The sequence below is a fragment of the Lycorma delicatula genome, chromosome 1 (genome assembly GCF_047948215.1).
Source record: "Lycorma delicatula isolate Av1 chromosome 1, ASM4794821v1, whole genome shotgun sequence".
Classification (NCBI taxonomy): Eukaryota; Metazoa; Arthropoda; class Insecta; order Hemiptera; family Fulgoridae; genus Lycorma; species Lycorma delicatula.
In genome coordinates, this window is record NC_134455.1 from 307,854,345 (window position 1) to 307,877,116 (window position 22,772).

The following is a 22,772-nucleotide window of genomic DNA, read 5'->3' on the forward strand; positions in this document are numbered from 1 at the left end:
TGAAAAAAAATCCGAAGATATTAATGAAAAAAAAAATTCTGGTGCTTTTCATTTAAAAAAAAAAAGTGTACATGTAATTTAATAGGCGCACAAGGAAGTTATGTGGTGTCCACATCAATTTTTTTTTCTAATTTCAATATACGTTTATACAAAATAAATCTCTGAGATTTTCTTTAAAAATTGTTCTTATTTTTCTTATTACCTTCAACATGCAGTTCTTCAAAAAAAAATTCATAAGGAGTGATTTCAAATCCTCTTGGATCACGGCAGGATCTTATTTAACATATTTATAAAGAAAAGTAATAATGATTTACAAATTGTTATTTTTTGTTAGATAAATAGTTTACTCAATAGCTTAATTTTTTCACTAAATCCTGAACATTGATCATTTAGAATTCTTGGTTTTTTTTATGGGGGAAGGTTCAGTAATAAAATCCATACAAAAGACATGTCGAAATTATTTATAAAAAGTATTTTCAATAATGAATTTTTCTCTTAATTTTTCTCTTAAAAAAAATCAGAAGATATTAATGAAAAAAAAAATTCTGGTGCTTTTCATTTTTTTTAAAAAAAAAGGGTATATGTAATTTAATAGGCGCACAAGGAAGTTATGTGGTGTCCACATCAATTTTTTTTTCTAATTTCAATATACGTTTATACAAAATAAATCTCTGAGATTTTCTTTAAAAATTGTTCTTATTTTTCTTATTACCTTCAACATGCAGTTCTTCAAAAAAAAATTCATAAGGAGTGATTTCAAATCCTCTTGGATCACGGCAGGATCTTATTTAACATATTTATAAAGAAAAGTAATAATGATTTACAAATTGTTATTTTTTGTTAGATAAATAGTTTACTCAATAGCTTAATTTTTTCACTAAATCCTGAACATTGATCATTTAGAATTCTTGGTTTTTTTTATGGGGGAAGGTTCAGTAATAAAATCCATACAAAAGACATGTCGAAATTATTTATAAAAAGTATTTTCAATAATGAATTTTTCTCTTAATTTTTCTCTTAAAAAAAATCAGAAGATATTAATGAAAAAAAAAATTCTGGTGCTTTTCATTTTTTTTAAAAAAAAAGGGTATATGTAATTTAATAGGCGCACAAGGAAGTTATGTGGTGTCCACATCAATTTAATTTCATTTAATTTAAATTAATTTCACGTCTTCCAAAAGCAGCTTCATCTATTAAATGCTACGAAAACAATCTGGTAAATGACTCAGAAAACTAATTCACAATTATAATTCTCATTAATGAGTAGAAAATTATCCCGAGTAAAAATACCAAAAAATAATACTTTGACTGATATATTTCATATAGAAATTGTCGTTAAGCATTCGCAGAACCCTCCAACCATGGAAAAATTTGGAAGTATACTTTACTCTCATTTCGCTTCTCATGTTATTTGCTGATTTAAAATAATCTTGAAAGCGACTAGCACATCGTTAAGAATGCAATTTAAAATAAGTTATCAGTAAAATCCACGTAGTAGCCATGAAAATCTCGTCTAATACAAATAATATTGAAAAGGAGCTGATTTATTATGTATTTGTTCTTTTACAAAACTGCTACCATTAAGCATTTGATTCACTTTATGTAAACGTTTAAACCGTATAAAATGACATCATTTATTTTGAGTACCGAACAGGATTTTGACAGTTTAAAAAATATCTGTTCTTCAGAAATCGTTTTAATTGCCTCTAAACTGAACAAATCTCCCTAATAAAAATTGATTACATCCATTTGTCTATAAAATGTTTCTGTATCTATTTTTAAAATCAATGATCCACTGATATGAAATAACTACCGTTCTTAAAATCTATTGCAGTCTATCTTTCCTACTAGTTTCTTTCGATGTAACAGCCCAAAAAAATAATAAATATCTATTTTTTTCTACTTTCTTGTACGAAGTAAAGGAAGTATTGTGATCGCGAAAAATTTCGGTTTTCAAATTCGACGGAATTATCCATTTTGACCATCCCTGAATCCATTTTGACTAGTTTCGGCGTGACGTCTGTACGTATGTATCTCGCATAACTCAAGAACTATTAGCCGTAGGATGTTGAAATTTTGCATTTAGAACTGTTGTACCATCTAGTTGTGCACCTTCCCTTTTGATTGTCCAAAAAAGCCCAAAATCCAAAATATTTAGATTTTGGACTTTTGATTAACTGCAGTAATAAGCCCTCATTGACAGCTTTTCAAGGTTATATCATAAGTGATACTTATTTTCACTGGTACCAGAGTTATAGTCAAATAAAAATTTAATTAATGAAATATTTGTCTTACAAGGGGAAGGTACATCGGTTTGAATCCGACTTCATATGCATATATCTTTTTAACGTTTTTTTTTTAATTTAAATATATTGATTTATTAATAATTATTAAACTCTGATTGTAAAAAAATCGTTACAGTAAATAATAATTGACTAATAACAATAAAAAAAAATATATGAAAAAAAGTCAGAAGTTATTAGTGAAATTAAATTTTATGTACTTTTCATTTTAACTAAAAAAATTTACAGAGGTTAATAACTATAATAAATCAATATATTTACATTAGGGAAAAAACCTTAAAAAATATACGTTTATGACGTCGGATTCGAACTGATGTGAGCATGGTTACGGATGCACTTGCACCAGATAACTACTTCGGCGCCGTGAAACAAAATTAATATATAAACTAATATAAAATGCTGATACGGACCACAAAAAAATGTGATGCATATGGTGTTCACCGCAATGTAATTGTGTAACTTTCCACTTTATTAAAGAATTGGAGGGTCGTATCTTACTTTCAGATGAAATAAGTTAAAATGAAGTGCAGCCAAAAATGTGTATATGTAATTGAATAGGCGTACAAGGAAGTCATATGGTGTCCACTTCAGATTTTAAGCAAATCTTTATAAATGATTTGATAACTCTTAGGTATATCGATGGAAGGGAATTTAAAAAATACTTAAATTTTCATTAAGTAAAATTTTATTTCGATATATATATATTGTTTATTTTTTTTATTTATTTTATCTTGACTGGTTCTGTAGAAATAAAATGATTTCAGCTATAATAAAATATCAATTATTATTTCTTTAATAATAAATAAAAACCAAAAAATAATAATATAATTTTTTTTCACGTAATTTATATCAATAATTAATTTCTTAATCTTGTACGATCGCGGTATATCCATGATATTAAAAAAAATATTATTTAGGAAATCTTTTAGTTATATTATACACCATTCAAAATTATTAACACACATTCGCATTAATCATATTTCAAATCGAAGGGAAAAAACTGTATTAGGAAAATTATTTCACAATTTACTATTCATTGTTTGTTAGATGTAAAACATATTAAATTCACTTCCTTCCGTGAAAAATTAAACGTAATTGAATAACTAAGGATGAAATGTTACAAAAAAAAAAATAATTTTTTACTTAGAGTTAGAAATTAAGATAAAAAGGCTTATATTTATTAAAAAATACATTCGTAATACATTTTCTTAAATGTAAAAATGGAATAAAAGAAGAACAATTAAAAATATCTGTCTGATATTTTGATGTTAGAAAAGACTTCTTTTTTTTAAGTTATCTCTTTAAAATAAATAATTTCCGTTTTACTGGTGATTATATGTTAAAATAAATTCTTAAGTTTTTTTTTAAATTCATATTATGACATCTGAATTAGGCAATAAATTAAATATTGATTATTTTCATTTGTTAAATAACAAAATGATTACCCCTTCACTGCAACAAGATTAACATTTTTGTAGTATTTATTTAACTGACTTCACTATTCAGAGACAGGTCGTTGATACCAAAACAGGTTCTTTGTGTACTAACATAAAACAGGTTTGTTTAAACTCTTCGTCTGGTCTGACACGGCTCTTATAACAAAAAATAAATTATTATAATCTGTACAAAGGATGCGTTTGTATTAGATATCCTAAAGGAAAAGACGGAATAAATACTCCTGCTGTTGTTTATTTCATTTTACTATTTCTCGTTTCTCTTACGTTATTTTATCGTAGAATGTTCAAGTTGTAATAATACACACAAATCACTATTCAGATCTTTTATATTTATGATTTGAAATCACAATTATTGCAGTATTCTATATTGAAAAATTGATATGAAAGTAGGGCAAAGTTTGCTGTGATAGTTACCTAAAGGTATATATATATATATATATATATATATATATATATATAATTATTATCATATTATTATTTTTTATAGGATTTATGTTATTAATTCAATATAAAACATAGAAGCTATCTAAATAAAGATAATAATTCCTCTGTTTCATTTATCTGTGTGTTTCTTACGACATAGCCGACTTCGTGGTTCTTAATAATAACAACAACAATAATATTTTTTTGTCTGTCCTAACTAGTCTCAAAAACCACCAAGATTTTTAAAGAAACTAAAGTAGTAGGATAATATAACTGAAAACAGTTAGTTATAAAGAATTAATTTTTTTTCATTGAGTTGTACTGTTTTTTTTTTCACTCAGGTTACAAATTAAAGAAAACCTTCTGGGAAAAAATTAACTTAAACTCGAAAAATTTTATTAGATTTTTTTTTTAAATTTGGAACCTAAACCTGTGAATGTTCCGTCTTTTTCTTATTTCAAAAGATTTACTTTTCTCCCACAAAATTTACAGAAATGAATTAAAAAGAAAAAAACTTGTAACTTTTTTATCTAGAATACATATAAATTTAATGAAAGATTCCTTTCTTGTAAAAAAAAATTCAATACATACTCATTCATATAAAGCAAGAAGCTTTTATTTAAATGTCCAATAACAAAATTATGACTTTTAATATTTTATAAAAAAACATATGATATTTTAACAAAATCTTGAAGAAAAAAATCCTATTTATTAAGGTAAAACTTAAAACAATAGCTCAAAGTTCATTGATCAGTAAAAATTATGTGATAACAGTTATTAAAAAATTAAAACTCACTTTCAAAATTTAAGTGAAAAATCTTTTTCTTAAGAGTCACTAAGTGTTTACTTCCTTCATTTTTAACAATAAAGGGATTAAACTCTTACAGAAAATTATCATTCATTAATTCCAAACAAAACAAACAGTAATCAAAATACTCTTCCAAATAGCTAATTACTTTAGGATTCAGTTGTATTACTACATTAATTTTAAAGTAAAGAATACAGTTATTTGAAATGTTAAATGATGGGCTATATTATTTATAAAATATTTTTTAATTTGTTTTAATATTTTTGTTTTTTGTAATAATATATATTTTAATACTGTAATTTTTTTTCCACAAGCTCTGCCTTATTCAGGAAAGTAATTTTTATTCTTTTCGAAATCTTACAAATTTTATATAATATTTAATTATTTTCTGTTTAATAAAATAAAACGTTTGTCTTTTTTTAATACTAGTTTTAAGAATATAAACTGAATAGAAATTTAAAATAATGAAAGTAAATAAATGAAATGAAGTGGGAAGAAACTTATACTCACTTTCTATTCTCTAATGTTCTATCTCGTACATGACAGGATCTGCACATATTTTTTTCAATAAATATTTTATGAACTCATTTATTGAAAAAAATCGTCTTGATGTTTACTCAATTATAAATTAGTTCTTTCTCATTTTACGTATTTAGACTACAAATTTATTGAAAAAAAAAAACTGAAATTTGTAAAATTTGATAAATGTATTTAACACATTTTTTTTAATCTTTATCAAGGATTCCCTAATTATTGACTGGTTCGTGGAAAAGGTAGCAAATCAAAATTTCTTTAACGAGAGGATTGACAAACTCATCTACCAATCTCAAAAATGTTTTAATGTTAAGTGGAATTGTGTTTAAAAATAGTTTAAGACATATTTTCAATAAAGAAACAAATATTGGGTTACAATACATTGTTATCAATTTACTACAAAACTATTCTTACTAAAAAATGACTCGCGTTTTAATTGTTTTATCACCTGAACGTTTGAAGCACAAACAACTGTCCGCAGATATTTATACTTTAGAGCTTTGTACTTTTTATTTTAAAAAAATTAGTACTTTATATTTATGATATCTTTCTTTTAGTTCACATGAACTGCTTAAGTAATTAGCGTTTATTGGATCCTATAAATTGATATTTTATAAGTTTTCCAAACCGTAGACGGGAAATAAAAGATATTCAATCTATTAGACAAACACATTACCTTGTACGCCACCCACGTGTTTAGAATATATGTATATATATTTTACTATAAAGTTTTTTTTCTGTAGAAAAAAGATTTACAATCGGTTTCTCTTGACGAAACCATAAGTAAATAATATATTAAACTACCGTATGAGATAGGGCCATCCAATTATGACTTCCCAGGAAAACAAACAGTAAATGATTATAATAAGAGAAACGTTCATGTTAACATTTATAGTAACAAGTAACATTCAATAAACACTCATTTTGTCAAAAGCTGACCTCAGTAATTAAAAATATAATTTTTTAATTGAATCAAGTTGCTTTTTATAACCATTTTCAAGTATTTCAAGCTTTTTACATGGATCATAGAAAAATTGAAAGACTGGACATAAGAAACATAAGAAAGATTGGAGTATTTAGTGTAACTATAAAACTTAAATTTTTAATTTCAATTTTCTTTTTCGTCATTTAACTATAAATAATAGTAGTTAAGCTAATGAAATAAGTTTCTATTTCAATTTTAATAAAACGTTTGTAAAATTTTAAGAGTATATTGTAAAACACGTTTTTAAATTACTTGAAAGTAGGAAGGGCCAAAACCTTTATTATATGTAAAAAAAAAATTGTAATTACTATCACATTTGAATTATTATAATTAATCCATAAAGTTTAAAAGAACGTAATATGAAAACGATTGATATGTGTATATATATATTTAACATATATATATGTTAAATGATAAAAAAATTTTCTAAGAGAATAGATTTTGAAAAGTCAGTATATGTTTATTTTTCTCAAAAAATACGAACTAGTACAAATTTTTAATCTGATAGTAATTATAAATTTACCGTTTTCAAATGGGCATTCCGTTTATAAGAAAGTTTTTAGTAATTACAATTTATTTAATAACTTCGCATTACGTACAAAATAAATTCTAATTTCAATAAATTGTTGTGTATGATCTCTTTCCACTTGGTAGACTTTTAAATAATAATTGTTCAAGAGATTTCTTGATAAAATAAGATCATGCCGTTAGAGTTTTGAATTGCTAACTAGTCCACGACTTTTATTATTAGATAAATATAACCATTTATCAACACAAGGAAGAAGGACTGGTTCTATTAACACTGTGGTAGAAGCATATATTTTATGAAGAGTGGTACTGTTATTTTTATTCCATATATATGATTAGATTAAAATATTTTTTACGCATCACAGATTATAGAAAACGTAATTTTTTATTTATATGATACCCAAATAAGCTAAGCAGTATATTTCAACATAGTATTATTTTTTGATCACTTATACTTAAATACGAAAAATTATTTTAAAGGTTGGCAGGATAAACTACCATTAACCAAAAATTTTAAAACACTAATTGATTTAAAATAAATGTTAAATGTAGCAGCTGATCTTGAGTTTGATACCCAACAGTAAATCTGGCATTTTGCCTGTGTTATCTTTAATTTAACCTTTTAATATTTCTCGCTGATAACGTGTAATAAAATATTTTATCTTTCTAATGTGTACGTTTCAATTTGTTCAACTAGTGAACAATAAGTTACCCCCCTCGACTCAATGAAATGAGGATGATATTTATGACATGAAAATGAGGTGTAGTTTTGTACAGGGTCAGACCAACCATTTCTGAGACGTGTGGTTAATTAAACCCCAACCATCAAAGTACACCGACATCCACTGTCAAGAATTCAAATCCGTATAAAAGCAACTAGTTTTTACTAGGATTTGAACCTCAGAACAATTAACTTCGAAAAACGGATGTTAAACAACTGATTTGCGACGATGAGTAAACCACAGCCCGATGAGCTGTTTATAATATATATTTATATATATATATACATATATATATATTAATAATAATAAAATCAACTTCAAAAATTGAACTAAAACATAAACAATAATTTTTTTTTTATTTAAAAAAATTTTTGAATTCGATGCCCCAATTAAACGCCATTAATTTGTAGGTGTAAGTTCTTAATTTAACGCTGACTTAAAAAAATTTAAATAAGTTAGAAAGTATAATATATATATTATATTAAAGTATATATAATGTATTAGTTATTACTTTACAATTAAAAAAGGTATGGATTTTTTTAATAACTGATTTTTATTTTTAATGTTTTTTTTTTTTTTTAATTTTAGTAAGAAATTTTTTAATTTCTTATTTAAGACACAAATAGCAAAAATTCAATTCTATCCATTTGAAAACTAAGCCGTTGCAAGAAACGAAATCGAGATCAAAGTTTGCCCGGCTAAAAACAAGAGAAAAAATATAAAGAAAATATTTCCGATCGTGAGTTAAGGACCAGTGGAATTTGGAATATTTATTATTTTTTACCTGCAGCTTTCCGATTGATTTTTTTTAAAAATTTTCTAGTAAAAATAGTTTGAATATCAGAATTAGTCTCCATGCAGATCCACCTGCAGAAAGTATGCGCGAAGTTCTAATAATAAAAATAATTTTTTTTTCATATTTACGATATTAATAATATATATATATTAATAATAGCAATTTAGATAATTGAAGTTATAACTGGTTGGTTGGTTTTTAGTCAACCGATTAATGAAAATTTATGTTTCGATAAATTGATTTGAATAATTTTATTCCATACACTAATTAATTGAAAGTTATAATTTGTTACCGAAACGAAATTTATCGGAAGATTATGAGATAGGTCAACGTTCCTTCTAATAGTAAAAACAAAACCTATTTCATGCAATTACCGCTCGGTTATTTTATCCAAGGTAACAGGAGAAACTGTTAAATATTTAAAATTATAATTTTGATTGTTTTTCAATTTTTCATAATTTTATAAAAAATTATAAAAACTAAATTTGTTTTTAATATACTAAGTTCTATTCTGGTGTATAGCATTCTGGATAATGAATTGTTTGACGAATAAATACGTTTTCAAGCAATTTTGGTTCTTACACCTTAAAAATCTAATTACAAGATAATTGTCAATTTCGTCAATCATGTAATTTAATAATTCTATTTTAATACTACCTCAATCATTTCACTCACTGTAGAATTATTTGACATATAAATCCATTTCAGGTAACACTAGGATCCAAGTTACTTTATTTTTGTAATATTACTTTATTTTGTGGTTTATTTTTTTAATATTTCTAAAATAAAAATTGTAAATGAGTAACGTTTATATCGCATAGGCAACTTTTTAATAATTATAAGAAATATTTTTTCTACAAAATAAAATATAATCTTTTAAGTGGCGGAATAGTAGTATCAGGGCCTTTCATCCAGAGCTCCCAAGTTCGAATCCTGGTCAGTTATGGAATTTTTCATACGCTACAAATTTCCATTTTCACATTCCCACGTACAAGCTTCTTTGTAAGCTTCTGTGGTGAATTAATTCAATAGTAAAAAAAACATTATTTATTCAATCTACCTATTTTTAGATGTAGTTGAATCTGCATAGTATATTTTTTTGTGGCCGTGTAACTTTAAAGTGGCTAAACCATTTTTTATGAAATAGCAAATATTTTCATAAATATTTGTTTCAGTTACGCAAGTATCCTAACACTGCTTATATTAAATTAGCCAAATAAAAAAAAATGGTAGACATTGGAAGAGTCTTTTTTTAAGCAAAAACTTTAACTTATGATTCATTAAATAAAAGTTCTACAAAAACGGAATTCAAAATATAAATGTATTATAGCATTTTGCAAAACTATTATGTTTTAAATTAACTTTCTTTTTAGAAATAATCGTAAAAATATTTTAAATAAAATAGAAAATAATTTAATAAATAAATCATTAAACATGAAAATTAATGTTTATATTATTTATTTAAACTTAATTGAATCAGTTTCCATATTCAGGAAAATACTTTAAAATTGTAGCTAAAAAAAAAACTAAAAGAAAAATAGTAGTCTTATTATAAATTTAATTAATAGAAAATATGATTTGAATAAGTTATTGATTTTAAAACCATTACTATTTTTTTTTTTAATTTCTGTAAGTAAGCCTTTGTCCTAAAAGCTTACTCCATTAAAAATAAAAGTTCAGAAATATATTTTAATTTTAAAAGGATTCCGGCACAGGAAAAAAGCACGATTATGAAACATTTACGCACAATCTTTTCTTTTTACCACACCGTTAAATTGGTCTATAAGAATAGTTTTACGTTTTAAAATACAGTTGTATTGGTTGTTGATGTACATAATAATTTACGCTTTATTAACTTTCATCACAATTATAGGAAAGCATGATAAAATATCACAACCAATCAGAGAATCCCGCCATCAGAAATCTTTTGTTCCTCCTCTACTCCTTTCGTAATAAAATTAATATAATCGCCTTTAGACAAAAATCAGTTTTGTAACGTAGGATTCGTATCAACTTCAAAAATATTATATTTCTTTTCAAAGTAAGAACTTTGTATTTCAACCTATGTTCTAATTTTGAAAATTAAATTATTCAAACATTTCACTAGACTAATAAATTAAATACATATTACACATTTTGACAACTTTGCGTACTTTAATGTGCAGACTACAGAATAACTTACAAATCTACTATCGATGTACAAGGTTTAAAAATCACATTTGGCATATTAACTCCGTATAAATAAGAATTTATAATTAATTTTTGTCCAGTACGTGTAACAACATGCTAGCTTCAACATCAGCTAGTTTCAGATTCACATTCAGACATTTTTTCAAGTAAAAAGTCATTCATAATTAAAATACGTGTAAATATTTAAATTTAGGAAAAAGTATTGAAACTACTAAAACATAATTTTGGAAATTTGTTTTAGATATACTTAAAGACAGTAAAGTAAAAAAAAAAAAAGAAGTAAATAGAGACGAAAACTGATTTTTGATTAGAGAATTTATTACTAAAATTATTATTCCTCTTTTAAATGATATTATAATTTAAAAAAATCTGATGTGAACGCCACATGACTTCCTTGTACGCCTATTAAATTATATATACACATTTTTTTAAATGAAAAATATGTAAAATTTTATTTCATTAATAATTTCTGATATTTGTTCTATTTTTTATTGTTATTATTGAATTATTATTTATCGTAATTTTTTTTGTTTTACAAACAGAGATTAATAAAATTATTGATAAATCGAAAAAGTTTAACTAAAAAAAAAATTAAAAAAGGAGATGAAGTCTGATTCGAACCGATGTGCCTGCCGCTTTTAAGATCCAAAAATTTCATTAATTAAAATTTTATTTGGCTGTGACTCTGAAGCCAATGAAAATAAATACAACTTATGATGTATCGTTCAAAAGCGCTCAATGAGGGCTTATTAAAGCAGTTAATAAAAAGTCTAAAACCCTAATTTTTTTGAACTTTGGTCTTTTATGGACACTTTTGGTTGAGTCGATTGCAATCAAAAGGAGAGGTGAATAACTAGATACAGAAGTCCTAAATCCAAAATTTTAACATTGTACGGCTAATCGTTTTTGAGTTATGCGAGATACGTACATATGTAGGTATGTGCATGCCTACAAAATAAAATAGATTTTGTTTTGAATTGATTTAATTTAGAATTTAAATTAAAATAGATTTTTGGGGATTTTGTATTTTTGAACACCTTTGGTTCAGTCAATTGCAATTAAAAGGGGAGGTGCACATCAAGATGTTACAACAGTCCTAAATCCTAAATTTCAACATCCTACGGCTAATCGTTTTTGAGTTATGCGAGACACATACTTACGTACGTACAGAAGTCACGTTGAAACTATTCAAAATGGATTCAGAGGTGGTCAAAATGGATGTTTCCATTGAAATCTGAAAACCGAAATTTTTCGCAATCACAATACTTCCTTACTTCGTACAAGGAAGTAAAAATAATAATTTAATCCAAAAATATTTTTAAACTATTACTCCTTGTACGAAGTAAAGGGAGTATTGTGATCGCGAAAAATTTTGGTTTTCAGATTTCAACGGAAATATCCATTTTGACCATCCCTGAATCCATTTTGACTAGTTTCGGCGTGACATCTGTACGTACGTACGTTTGTATCTCGAGTAACTCAAAAACGATTAGCCGTCTAACGACGACACTTAGAAACGATTTTAAGTGTCTAAAAAAGCCCAAAATTCAAAAAAAAGTTTGAATTTTGAACTTTTTCTTAACTGCAGTATTAAGTCCTTATTGAGAGGTTTGCAACGGTATATCATAAGTGGTACTTATTTTCATTGGTTTCAGAGTCATAGCCAAATAAAATTTTAATCAATGAAATATTTGGATCTTACACAGGGAAAGCAAATCGGTTCGAATCAGACTTCATCTTTTTATTGTTAACTTTCGTTTTTTAATTTAAGTATATTGATTTATTAATAATTATTAACCTCTGATTGAATAAAAAGTTTTACGATAAATAATAATTCAATAATAACAATAAAACAAAAAATATGAAAAAATATCAGAAGTTATTAATGAAATAAAGTTTTATGTACTTTTCATTTTAAAAAAATGTGCATATGTAATTTAATAGGCGTCCAAGGAAGTCATGGGGTTTCCACATCAGATTTTTTATTATAACATACGGTTGATTGAAATAAAATAGTTGTTTAACTATTGTTGCTTATAATGTTAAAATAATACCTGCAGTTGTGGTAGTTTTATGATCTATTACAGTGTATTGAAAACAATCTTGTTTTAACATTTCATTATGAAAATGTAATTTATATTATTTATGTTTATAGACTGTAATTAATATATAAAGTACATGTGAAATAGTAGATTAATGTAAATATATATTTGTTGTTTATTATAAATAATTTAGTGTGATTAATACAATTATTTTTAAATTAAAAAATAAATATATAAAATACCAAAAATATTTGTGTTTTTTTGCTAATTTGAGTGAGTTAATTACATTTTTTATGTTAGATAGTCATCATGTGTTATAACAAAATGATGATTATTTATTATACTCGCTTGAGAGAGAAGGAAAGCAATTAAATATTAAGATTAGGCGGTTGAACTGGTTACAAGGTCCATGTTGTCGTTAAGTAACAAACTGTTGCTGTATAAGGCGTCTTTAAAGCGAATTATTGTTTTTCAGGATACAACTTTAGGGTACGGAAAACAATAGTAATATCGACATCATCATCATTCAAAGGTTTCAGAACAAAGTACTGAGGAACATCAGAGACGCTACGATTTACGACGAACAAGGAGATTTACGATTACTAGGGATGCCGTCTATTCGTGAAAAAATTCACCGATTAAGCTCAAAGTATTTAATTAAGCTTAAAACGCATGGAAACCACCTGGCTGTTACCCTATTGGATAACAGTGGGGTGATGTGAGACGACAGAAAAGGTTGCATGTATTCGATGTTGAGACTGTTGTGCGGTGAATATTGCGCTTTTCTTTGTTTTATTGACAATTAAACTGTTTTGTTGACTATTTATCCTTTTTTCTCTTCTTCATTATTTGTTGATCTATGTGACTTACAGACTTTGTGTGCATTTTTTATTATATTTTATTTATTTTGATTTTAATTGTATTATGCTTTGTTCAGACTTTTATTGTTTTGTCTTGGGATGTATCATTGGATACCTTTCTTTCATGTTATGTTGCTTTATACGATTTATTATCGTATTTGAGAATATATTGTAAATAAATAGTATAACAGAAAAAGATATTACAATAATATTGTTTGTGTTTTGTTGTAGGGGTCAAAATTACTTCATAATTTTTGGCAGTCCAAAACACATATTAAAATAATCATAAAAATGTTAAATATTTATGCATATCCTATCCCCATATTTAAATTATAAGATTCTGCATAATAGAATTCTATTAACGCAAAAACTAAATAATATTTTAATTAATAGATTAAATATATAAAATGTGTTAACGCACACACTTTAAAACATTAATATTTTAATATTCGGTATTGTTATTCTGTACGTTTAATTAATGAATAATTTTTGTTAGTAATATGTTTTTCAACCCGCTGGATTGGTATAGTAGTAAACTCGTCGTCATAAATCAACAAATAACGAAGTCGAAGTTCTCAGGTGCAAATCCTAATAAAGGTAGTTTGCTTTTATTCGGATTTCAATACTAGGTCGTGGATACAGGTGTTCTTTGGTAGTTGAGTTTCAATTAACCAAACAATAATAATATTATTATATTATTAATAATAATAATTTTCTTCGGAGATGTAAATTAAATTATAAACTTTGTTATTATTATCAAATACAGAATTATCATATTGTAAAAATAAATTTTTAAAACAAGCCGATCTGCTATCACGTAATAATTTATTTCGATAAAAACTGAAAGATACCGGATTTATCGTAATTAAAGTTTAATCTTTTGTTGTATTTATAAAAACTGATTTAATACTTTTCCAAATTCATTTGCAAACATTTTTTAGAAAACTTCAGATGTTTTCAAATTATATTTTAGAAAATATAAACCAGATTATTTTTTTTTAGTAAATACATGTTCCACATTTTTTGAATTATCAAACATATTGTTTGAGTGTATCTATAAAATAGACTTAAATCTTCTATCCGACAGTAAAAGTGTCGGATTAAAAAATGAAATCTTCTATCCGACAGTATAATTTGCGCCAGTTAAAGTTTTGAATGATACTGAATTTTGTAATATTGAACTGACATATTTATTAAGTATCTATGTATGGATGGTGTTAAATTACATTGAAAAATACGAGTATTAGTACAGCAATTACAGCGGTAGTCACTAATAAAGCGGGTACTTACATGTCAAAACGTGAGTCAAAATAACTTATATAAAGTTTAGTATAGTTTGGTTTTAAAGTTAATAGTTCTGAGTTCATGAAATATAACATTTTCGAATGGAAAACCGTTCATCAATTGGTACGTGTATATCTTAAAATAAATTGAAGGCGAGTGGATTTGCAGTCTATGTATATATATATATATATATATATTAATGATACAATTTTAAATAACAAGCAGAAAACTCTTATCATTCGTAAACAGAATAATTTAAAATATTCGGTTTTTTTTTTTAAATTATTGGACATTTTTATATATTAAATAAAAATATTTCATTACAAATAAATACACCCTTTTCTAAGTCATTCAATAGACATAATTAGTCCTCACTAAGATTTTAAGGAGATGTGGTTGAAAAACTGAAAATAAAAAACGTTCTCCATTTTTTATTATGCGAGAGACAGAAGTAATTATACATTAAATCTGATCCCAGAAACTTAATTTTAGTTCATAAATTCAATTGAATATTTTTAGGCACGACTACATCAGGAACTCACGTATTTTGGAAGCCAAAATTTATCTTGTTTTTATTGCTATTCAGGACCCAGACAAGGATATCCATGATATTTATCTTAAATTTTAAAATAAATAACATGTTGCACAATAGAATCCGATTAACGCTACAAACCTTTACAAAACAATATTTCTGAAGCAATATCAATTTTTACCTCACTTTATTCATGGCGCTGACCTACATCTAAACATAAACAACTCAGGTGGACTAAGTATGTTACTAATACACTTTTCATGTTTATAAAAGAGTATAAATATATATATATATATATATATATATATATATATATATATATATATATATATATATTTTATGCATATGAAAAGTTTAAATTAAATAAATGAAAGTTTTATAAATGGGAAATAATTAATATTAATATATCAGAATATAGCATCCACGGACTTAACATACAAAATATCTTATTCGGAATTTAAAATTAATATTCACCCTTTCTCAAAAACAATTTTAGAAATACTTAACATCCTGCTAGGAAAAATATTTCGTTATTAAATAAGCACAGTTAACTTTTTTTTTACTTCGGAAACTCCTAACATAATGTTATATAAAACCCCATTAATATGTCAATAAATTTATAAATGCTTTTAATGTTGTAAATTAATAAAAAAAAATGCACAACTTTATTTAAGTTCATTAAAAATAAGTTGTAAGTTAATAGCAAAATTTTATCAATATTTACATTTAAATTTTATCAGTATTTACATTTAGTAATAATATAAAAAAGTTATTAAATTTATTAAATATTTAGTCCTTCAGAAAAATCACAGCTAATAACAATACATGAATAATGAATATTATTAAAAAAACATTTTACACAGGTTTATCGGAATTAATAAATTCATAATTTCAAACATTTTAATAAAAGTGCCTAAAAGCAGAAAAATACGTCCCACTTCATACCAAATAATTAATGGCTTTTAAATTCTCTTCATTGATATTACAAATATCTATAAAGTTAGAGAGAGGTTTTTTACTGTAAAAAGTTTTTAAATGTATGAAACCTAAAATAATTTATTCGTTTACATTAAAATTAACTATTGTACTATTACAAAGGTCCCCAGATATGCTGCGAGGTTATTTTATTTTCTTATTACGATACTGAGATTTAGCACATTTTACAATGGAGGATTTTAATTACCTGTTATATTATCAGTAAGCATATAATCTACGTTTAAGAAATAATTCCACGTTTTATTTTTATACCTTAAATATATATTCATTTATTTCGTTATTTTTCTTGATAATCTTGCCAAGTAAGCTTGAAGCTTGTGGTTGGGATATGGAAATGGAATTTTATAGCGTATGAAAAATGCCATGTCTGACCGGGATTCGAACCCGGGACTTCCGGATGAAACGCCCAGATTTTAGTTATTTATTTTACTACTACTTTATTTATTTTGCTTGCTATTTTACATAAAAATAAATCTAAAAATTATTTTATTACGTATAATCCAAATTCTGTTCATTAGTATTAAATGTTAATTAATAATATTTAATATTATTACGTTTTTTAATATTATTAAGTTAAAATTTATGTTTTTTTAAATTTTTTTATTATTTTAGTAGGCCTATTATTAATATCAATAATAATAACCATTTATTTGAAAAAACTTAATTGAAAGAAAAATCCTCACTATTTTGTAGGAAATGCATAATATTTATAGCAAAAATAATACTTAACTTGTAGATAGTGTGATTCTTTGAATCCAGTTCAGTTTCAGTTAGTTAACAATAAGCTAATTTTGAAGATAATTATTACACTTATTAAGCCTTAATAAAATAATTAAACCTTATTAATTAATATCTTTTCAATAGTAATGCGTTTAATAATATATTAATATTAATTAAATATTATTAAACCATATTTTTTTAATTAATCCATACCTTATTAATCCTTTTCTATTTAAAATAAAAGTTTTTTTTACTAAATTTTATTTAATTAAGCATTAATCAAACATTTTTATTAAACTATTAATTACATTTTTATTGATCGGTTAAATTAATTTAATTCCGAGCACAAAATAATTTTTTCTTTTGTATTTTAGTCTGCATATGAAAAATAAATTAGCAATTTTTATAATTTTTTTTTCTATTATAGTTGCAATTTTATATTGATCAAATAAATAAATATATATACTGTATGTCATAATAAAATATTTTATATACATTAATATTCATTTGGTTTAATACACTATATCCTAAATTAAATATTTACTTAAAGATAAACACTTTTTGACAGTTCATTCATTTTTTCACATACTTTTTTTAAGGATCATATTACCTCTTTTTCGTATTTTAACATTTAATACAATTTAATAAGTTCCCTCAAAGTAGATTTACATTTTAAATTAAATACCCCGTGTTCAAAAGGAATTGGATATATTCCAGTTTTAATTGAAATGCAAAAATAATAAACGAAAAAATAATATGATGTATATAAATAAATCGATATTATTTACAAAATTTATGTAAATTAACACGTGTAGTTGACTGACCAGTAAGAAAGAACATCAGGTATGAAAACTTGCAATCCAAGGCCATCTCGATAGTAGGGCTTTTGCTTAACGACTGCGCCGGTTTCTCCCGCTAGCAGTGTTTATATTAGTCCCCTGAACTAACAAAATTTTACAATTAAACAGATTTTATGCGTGCAATTTTCTCAAGGAAGTTGATAATTTTGTATATTATGGAAACAAAAGGTGTCCTTCAACGTGACATACGTACTATCTCATCTTTCTGCACTTAAGGTAAGCGGTCATGATTATCACATACACACGTGATTTTACGACGAGGGGGTAGAGTAATAATAATATTATTTCTTTATTTTATTCTGATATTAGTAATTAGAATGTTTTCAGATAAAGGTCGATTACTGATAATAATCAATCACTCTATTACCACTGTGCGAATTATTAACCCAATACTACTACTACATTACAAGGTTAAATATTTAACTAATTCATGATTTATGACAGAAAGATAATTTTATTTTCTAAGCATATAACATAAATAAATTCCTTAAAATAAAGGAAACAGATTTGGAAAGAAGAGTACCTAGTAAAAATTCAAAAATTAAAATTTGATAATATCAAGCGGTATATTTCGTTTTAGTTAATTTGCAAAATCAAACAAATAAATTTAAACAATTAATTATTTCCTGTATAGCCTGTAAATTAATTCATTGATGCTTTTGAATTCATATTTTTGTTCGCTCCAATGCAAATTTCTGGCAAATTATTAGAAAATAAATTAAATTTTTAACGAGAAAAAAATAATTTTTACACATTTATGTAATTCTTATTTCATTAAGTAGATAGTAAAGATAATTCATAAAAAAAAGTTTAACTTTTATTAAATTTAAGAAAATATTATACGTAATACTAGGTAGGCATCCCCGTCGCGGCTTCACTTGCATTAGAACTTCAAAAATTGAAAATAGTGTTTCAGTAATTATATGTAGGCTGTTACTCTCAAAGTTATCATAACTTACCGGATAAAATAAAATGTTTAGATAAGGAATTTGTTCCGAAAATCAATTTTTTCATGGAATTAGGAGGATACTGTAGTTGTTCAAGATCTACTTTGTCCCCTGTACAGAAAAGTCAAGGAGTTTCATCATTTCAATTTTCCCAATGTAATGGTTACATATTTTAATCGTGTTACCTATTTGAATATCTTTCAAATTCAGATAGTTAATCTCAGGATGATAATTAAAAGCTGATTTAATATGAGATTTAACATCTTTCTCAAAGGTTGAACACGATTTTATGCCGAGCGTGTATGTTGTTCTTCAACAGTGACAATGTTCATGACTGAGAACGTGGATACATTGGTTCGTAGATTTTTTTATGATCACAAATTCTAGTAACCCTGAAAGTTTTTCTTTCTATCTGTAACCTTGCCGACCTAGGCATTATAAAAATATTAATATCAAATAAAAAGTTAAACTTATTCCAATAATGCGTACGGTTTACCTGATGGAACTTCTTAATACAGTATATAAAAATCTACAGAGTGCTTCTTTGTTCGCGTGAGGATGAGTTTTGGCAGATCGCCGCCAGATTAGACAATGATAAGAAATTTAGTAAAATCTATATAAATAAAAATGTAAATGTTCGTTTGTTCTAAATCTTAAGTTGTTTTACATAATATTTTTGTGACCGATAGAAATAGGAAAATTGATGAAATCCAAATTTGTATTTATGTCGACTGGTACATATTTTATATTTTAACTGCAAAAAAAATATAAGAATTTATTAAAACAGTTTAATGATTTGGAAGCACGGTGGGCAAGTGTCTCGGCCTAACGTGTAACGAAAAATAAATTAGAATGGTATAAAAATGTATTTATTCGGCTGAAAAGCGGGAAGCTTATTAAAGGGTGTATTACGTAGTATTTCGGAAAATACTTCTAAACTTAAAAAGCAATACTTTTGAAAGTTTGACTTTTAAAAACTTTTTTGAAAGTTTAAATTTTAGTTTCATTCGGCTATCGCAGTTTGATTCTTTGCTTAGAAATAAAAACACATTTTCCTCAAAATATAGATTCTTATTTTCATTTTTAAAAACAAACATTCGATTACGGAATTTTAATTATTAACGGTAACGAAAAGAATGTTATTTACCTTTAATGTTTGTACATTAAAACTTTAGAATAATACAATGGATAAATTGACTGGTTTGATGACTCAGTCATCAAACCAGAAGTTACAACCCAAAAGTCAATTATAAGAAAGATGTTCCCGTTTGAAAGGAAGACAGAACCGTTGCTTTCCTATTGTTAAATAAATTTAAAATAATTCTGGTCTAATGAAAATGCACTTGTCTTCTGCCGGTTTTTAGAATTAATCGACATTTTTAATCAACAGCAAATAATATAAATGAAAACATATGTTTAAAAATGTTGGTACGAAGGAGGGAAATAAGGGTTTGTAAGTAGGCGGGAAGAGTCTTTTCTATTATTCCTTAATTTTACACAAATACAAATGTTTTTACACAAATGTTCAGTGTATGACAACTTGTTCTACAAGTTTAAAGGAATAATGAAAATTTTGATAAGGAGATGATTAATATTGTTTATATGACAATTGTTATATGATGTTCTCAGTCTATTTCAAGATAAAACAAAACATCTGTTTTATCTAGAATAGAAAAAACGGGTTAGCAACGATCTTACACGCTGACTATTAAAATCGAAGCGTGTGGAGTCTAAGAGTAGTCAACTCAAGAGAAATGTACGAATTATTTAAATTAAATTCACTAACGATTACTTGTTAATAGTCTTAAGTATTGTAAGAGCTAATCGAGAAAATTTATGGTACACCTTATACCGGTTTCTTTCCCCAATAAGTAAGTTACATTTTTATTAATAATCTAGAAAAGTAAATCTTTACACTTTTAGGACCCCTAAAAGTAAAATAGGATACATAGTGAATTTTTCGCGACCCCTCAACACCAACGAAATGAAACTTCGTTAAAACTATTCAGCTGCGTTTCCAGTGAAATATATAAATATGCATGAATGAAGTGCACAAATATGAGCAATTTATAGGTTTCAACTTGATGTGAACGAACTCCTTGTAATTTTGTCTGCTTGCATAATATTCACTGTGAGATTATCATGTTTGAACATTCATGAGACACGTTTGAACACGTCGTACTGTCATCAGAATGACAATTTAGTTTCGAATTTGAAGCGTGCCTTTACTTATGTTTTTAATGACGTACTTTCATTGAAAATAATAATGGTTAAGGGTTTCAATTTTTAGTGTGCAGTCAAACGGCGTAACCGTTTTTTTCTAAATTAGATTCTTATGAGACACGGATAAATTTGTGAAAAAACAAAGTAAGCCAATTACATCCAGGGAATCGAACGATAAAAAGAAAAGATTGTACAACGGCAGTTATGTAAATTATGGTTTTACCTATTCGGATGGAAAGCTACAGTGCGTTGATTGCTTTCAAGTCCTTTCCGATGAACGCGTCAAGACATCAGAATTAATTCGAGACTTGGAAACAAAACATCCGGATCATAATAGCAAACCCTTGCAATTTTTCGAAAGAAAATTACATAATTTGTGAAATCAACAATCATCTATTTGTAAATCAAGCTATACCGATAAAAATACACTTAAAGCATCTTATCTCGAAGCGGGAATAGTAGCTAAGTTGTTCCAATCCAGAAAACCACATATTGCCTGCTGCAATGATAGGACCAGTGGAACAAGGAAAATAACTGAAGAAAATTCCTCTTTCTAACGATACAGTATCAAGGCGAATCGATGACATGGCTGCCGATCTTAGCGATCAAATAATTCAGATATTGAGTTAAACAGACGTGGCAAACATTTCTCAATTCTTATGTTTTGTGTGATATGAAATCCACAGGGATAGATTTCTGAAAAAATGAATAACTAATCTTTTACCAAGGGTGGAATGGAAGGACTGCTTCCAATATAATTGACCATTACTATTTTATCACAGAAAGTTATACAAATTAACAATTCGCATCGTATCGTATGTTCATGATATGCATAACATATATGGAATTTTTACGGTCAGCGTATTGTCAGTTAACTAAAATAGTTAAGAACTAAACGGATTTTCTTTAAACAGCAATACTACTAACAAATCACGACCGGTATCATTAAAATGTATATATTCGTTTTACAAAATATAAAAATTAAAGATTTTCGTCCTCAATTTTCTCAATATATCGACGATAATCATGTTTTAGTAATTTTCATGGGTCACGTACGCAATGGTTTTAAAAGTAGTATTTGTGTTCAAGGAGAAATTTGAAAAGGCAGCACTAGTGAAATGTGCTATTCAGAAGTTAGTTGAAAAATTTCGTGAAACAGGCTCGGAATTAGACCAGAAACGTACCCGACACAGATCGGTTTAAATGACGCAGGTCGTACAGGACATTAAAGTGGCAGTTAAAAGATTTCCTCATAAATCTTTGCTGAGACTAAGCTGGGAAAATAATACTTAACTAGGTTCATATTAAATTTATGTTTAATGCTTCACTAGATTCAGTCCTCGCTGCAGTGAGGAGAATGCTGAAATGTTGTCCGTGTCGAATGCAGGTTTTCCATGAACTGATGCTGATTATGCTAAAAGGGTCACTATTGTCAACGGTTCAATTACTTCATTAGAGGCAACACTGGCATTTTAGATCAAGTGTTTTTCTCAGATGAAGCGCGGTTTCACCTTGGTGGATATGTTAACAGTCAGAGATATCGTACTTGGGGTACTTAAAAC

At 26.1% G+C, this 22,772-nt stretch overlaps 2 protein-coding genes across 2 annotated transcripts in view; one reads left to right on the forward strand and one right to left on the reverse strand.

The window, feature by feature from the left end:
* LOC142333673 (uncharacterized) overlaps positions 1–18,112 on the reverse strand; it is a 31,510-nt gene extending 13,398 nt beyond the window's left edge. The window contains exon 1 of the mRNA XM_075381090.1: positions 18,005–18,112. Within this exon, the coding sequence (XP_075237205.1) occupies positions 18,005–18,050 (46 nt within the window). The 5' untranslated portion in view covers positions 18,051–18,112. The remainder of the gene's footprint in view (positions 1–18,004) is intronic.
* A 124-nt stretch (positions 18,113–18,236) lies between these two features.
* LOC142333655 (mediator of RNA polymerase II transcription subunit 30-like) overlaps positions 18,237–22,772 on the forward strand; it is a 59,910-nt gene continuing 55,374 nt past the window's right edge. Inside the window, exon 1 of the mRNA XM_075381068.1 lies at positions 18,237–18,256. The gene's annotated coding sequence lies outside the window, so the exon portion shown is untranslated. The remainder of the gene's footprint in view (positions 18,257–22,772) is intronic.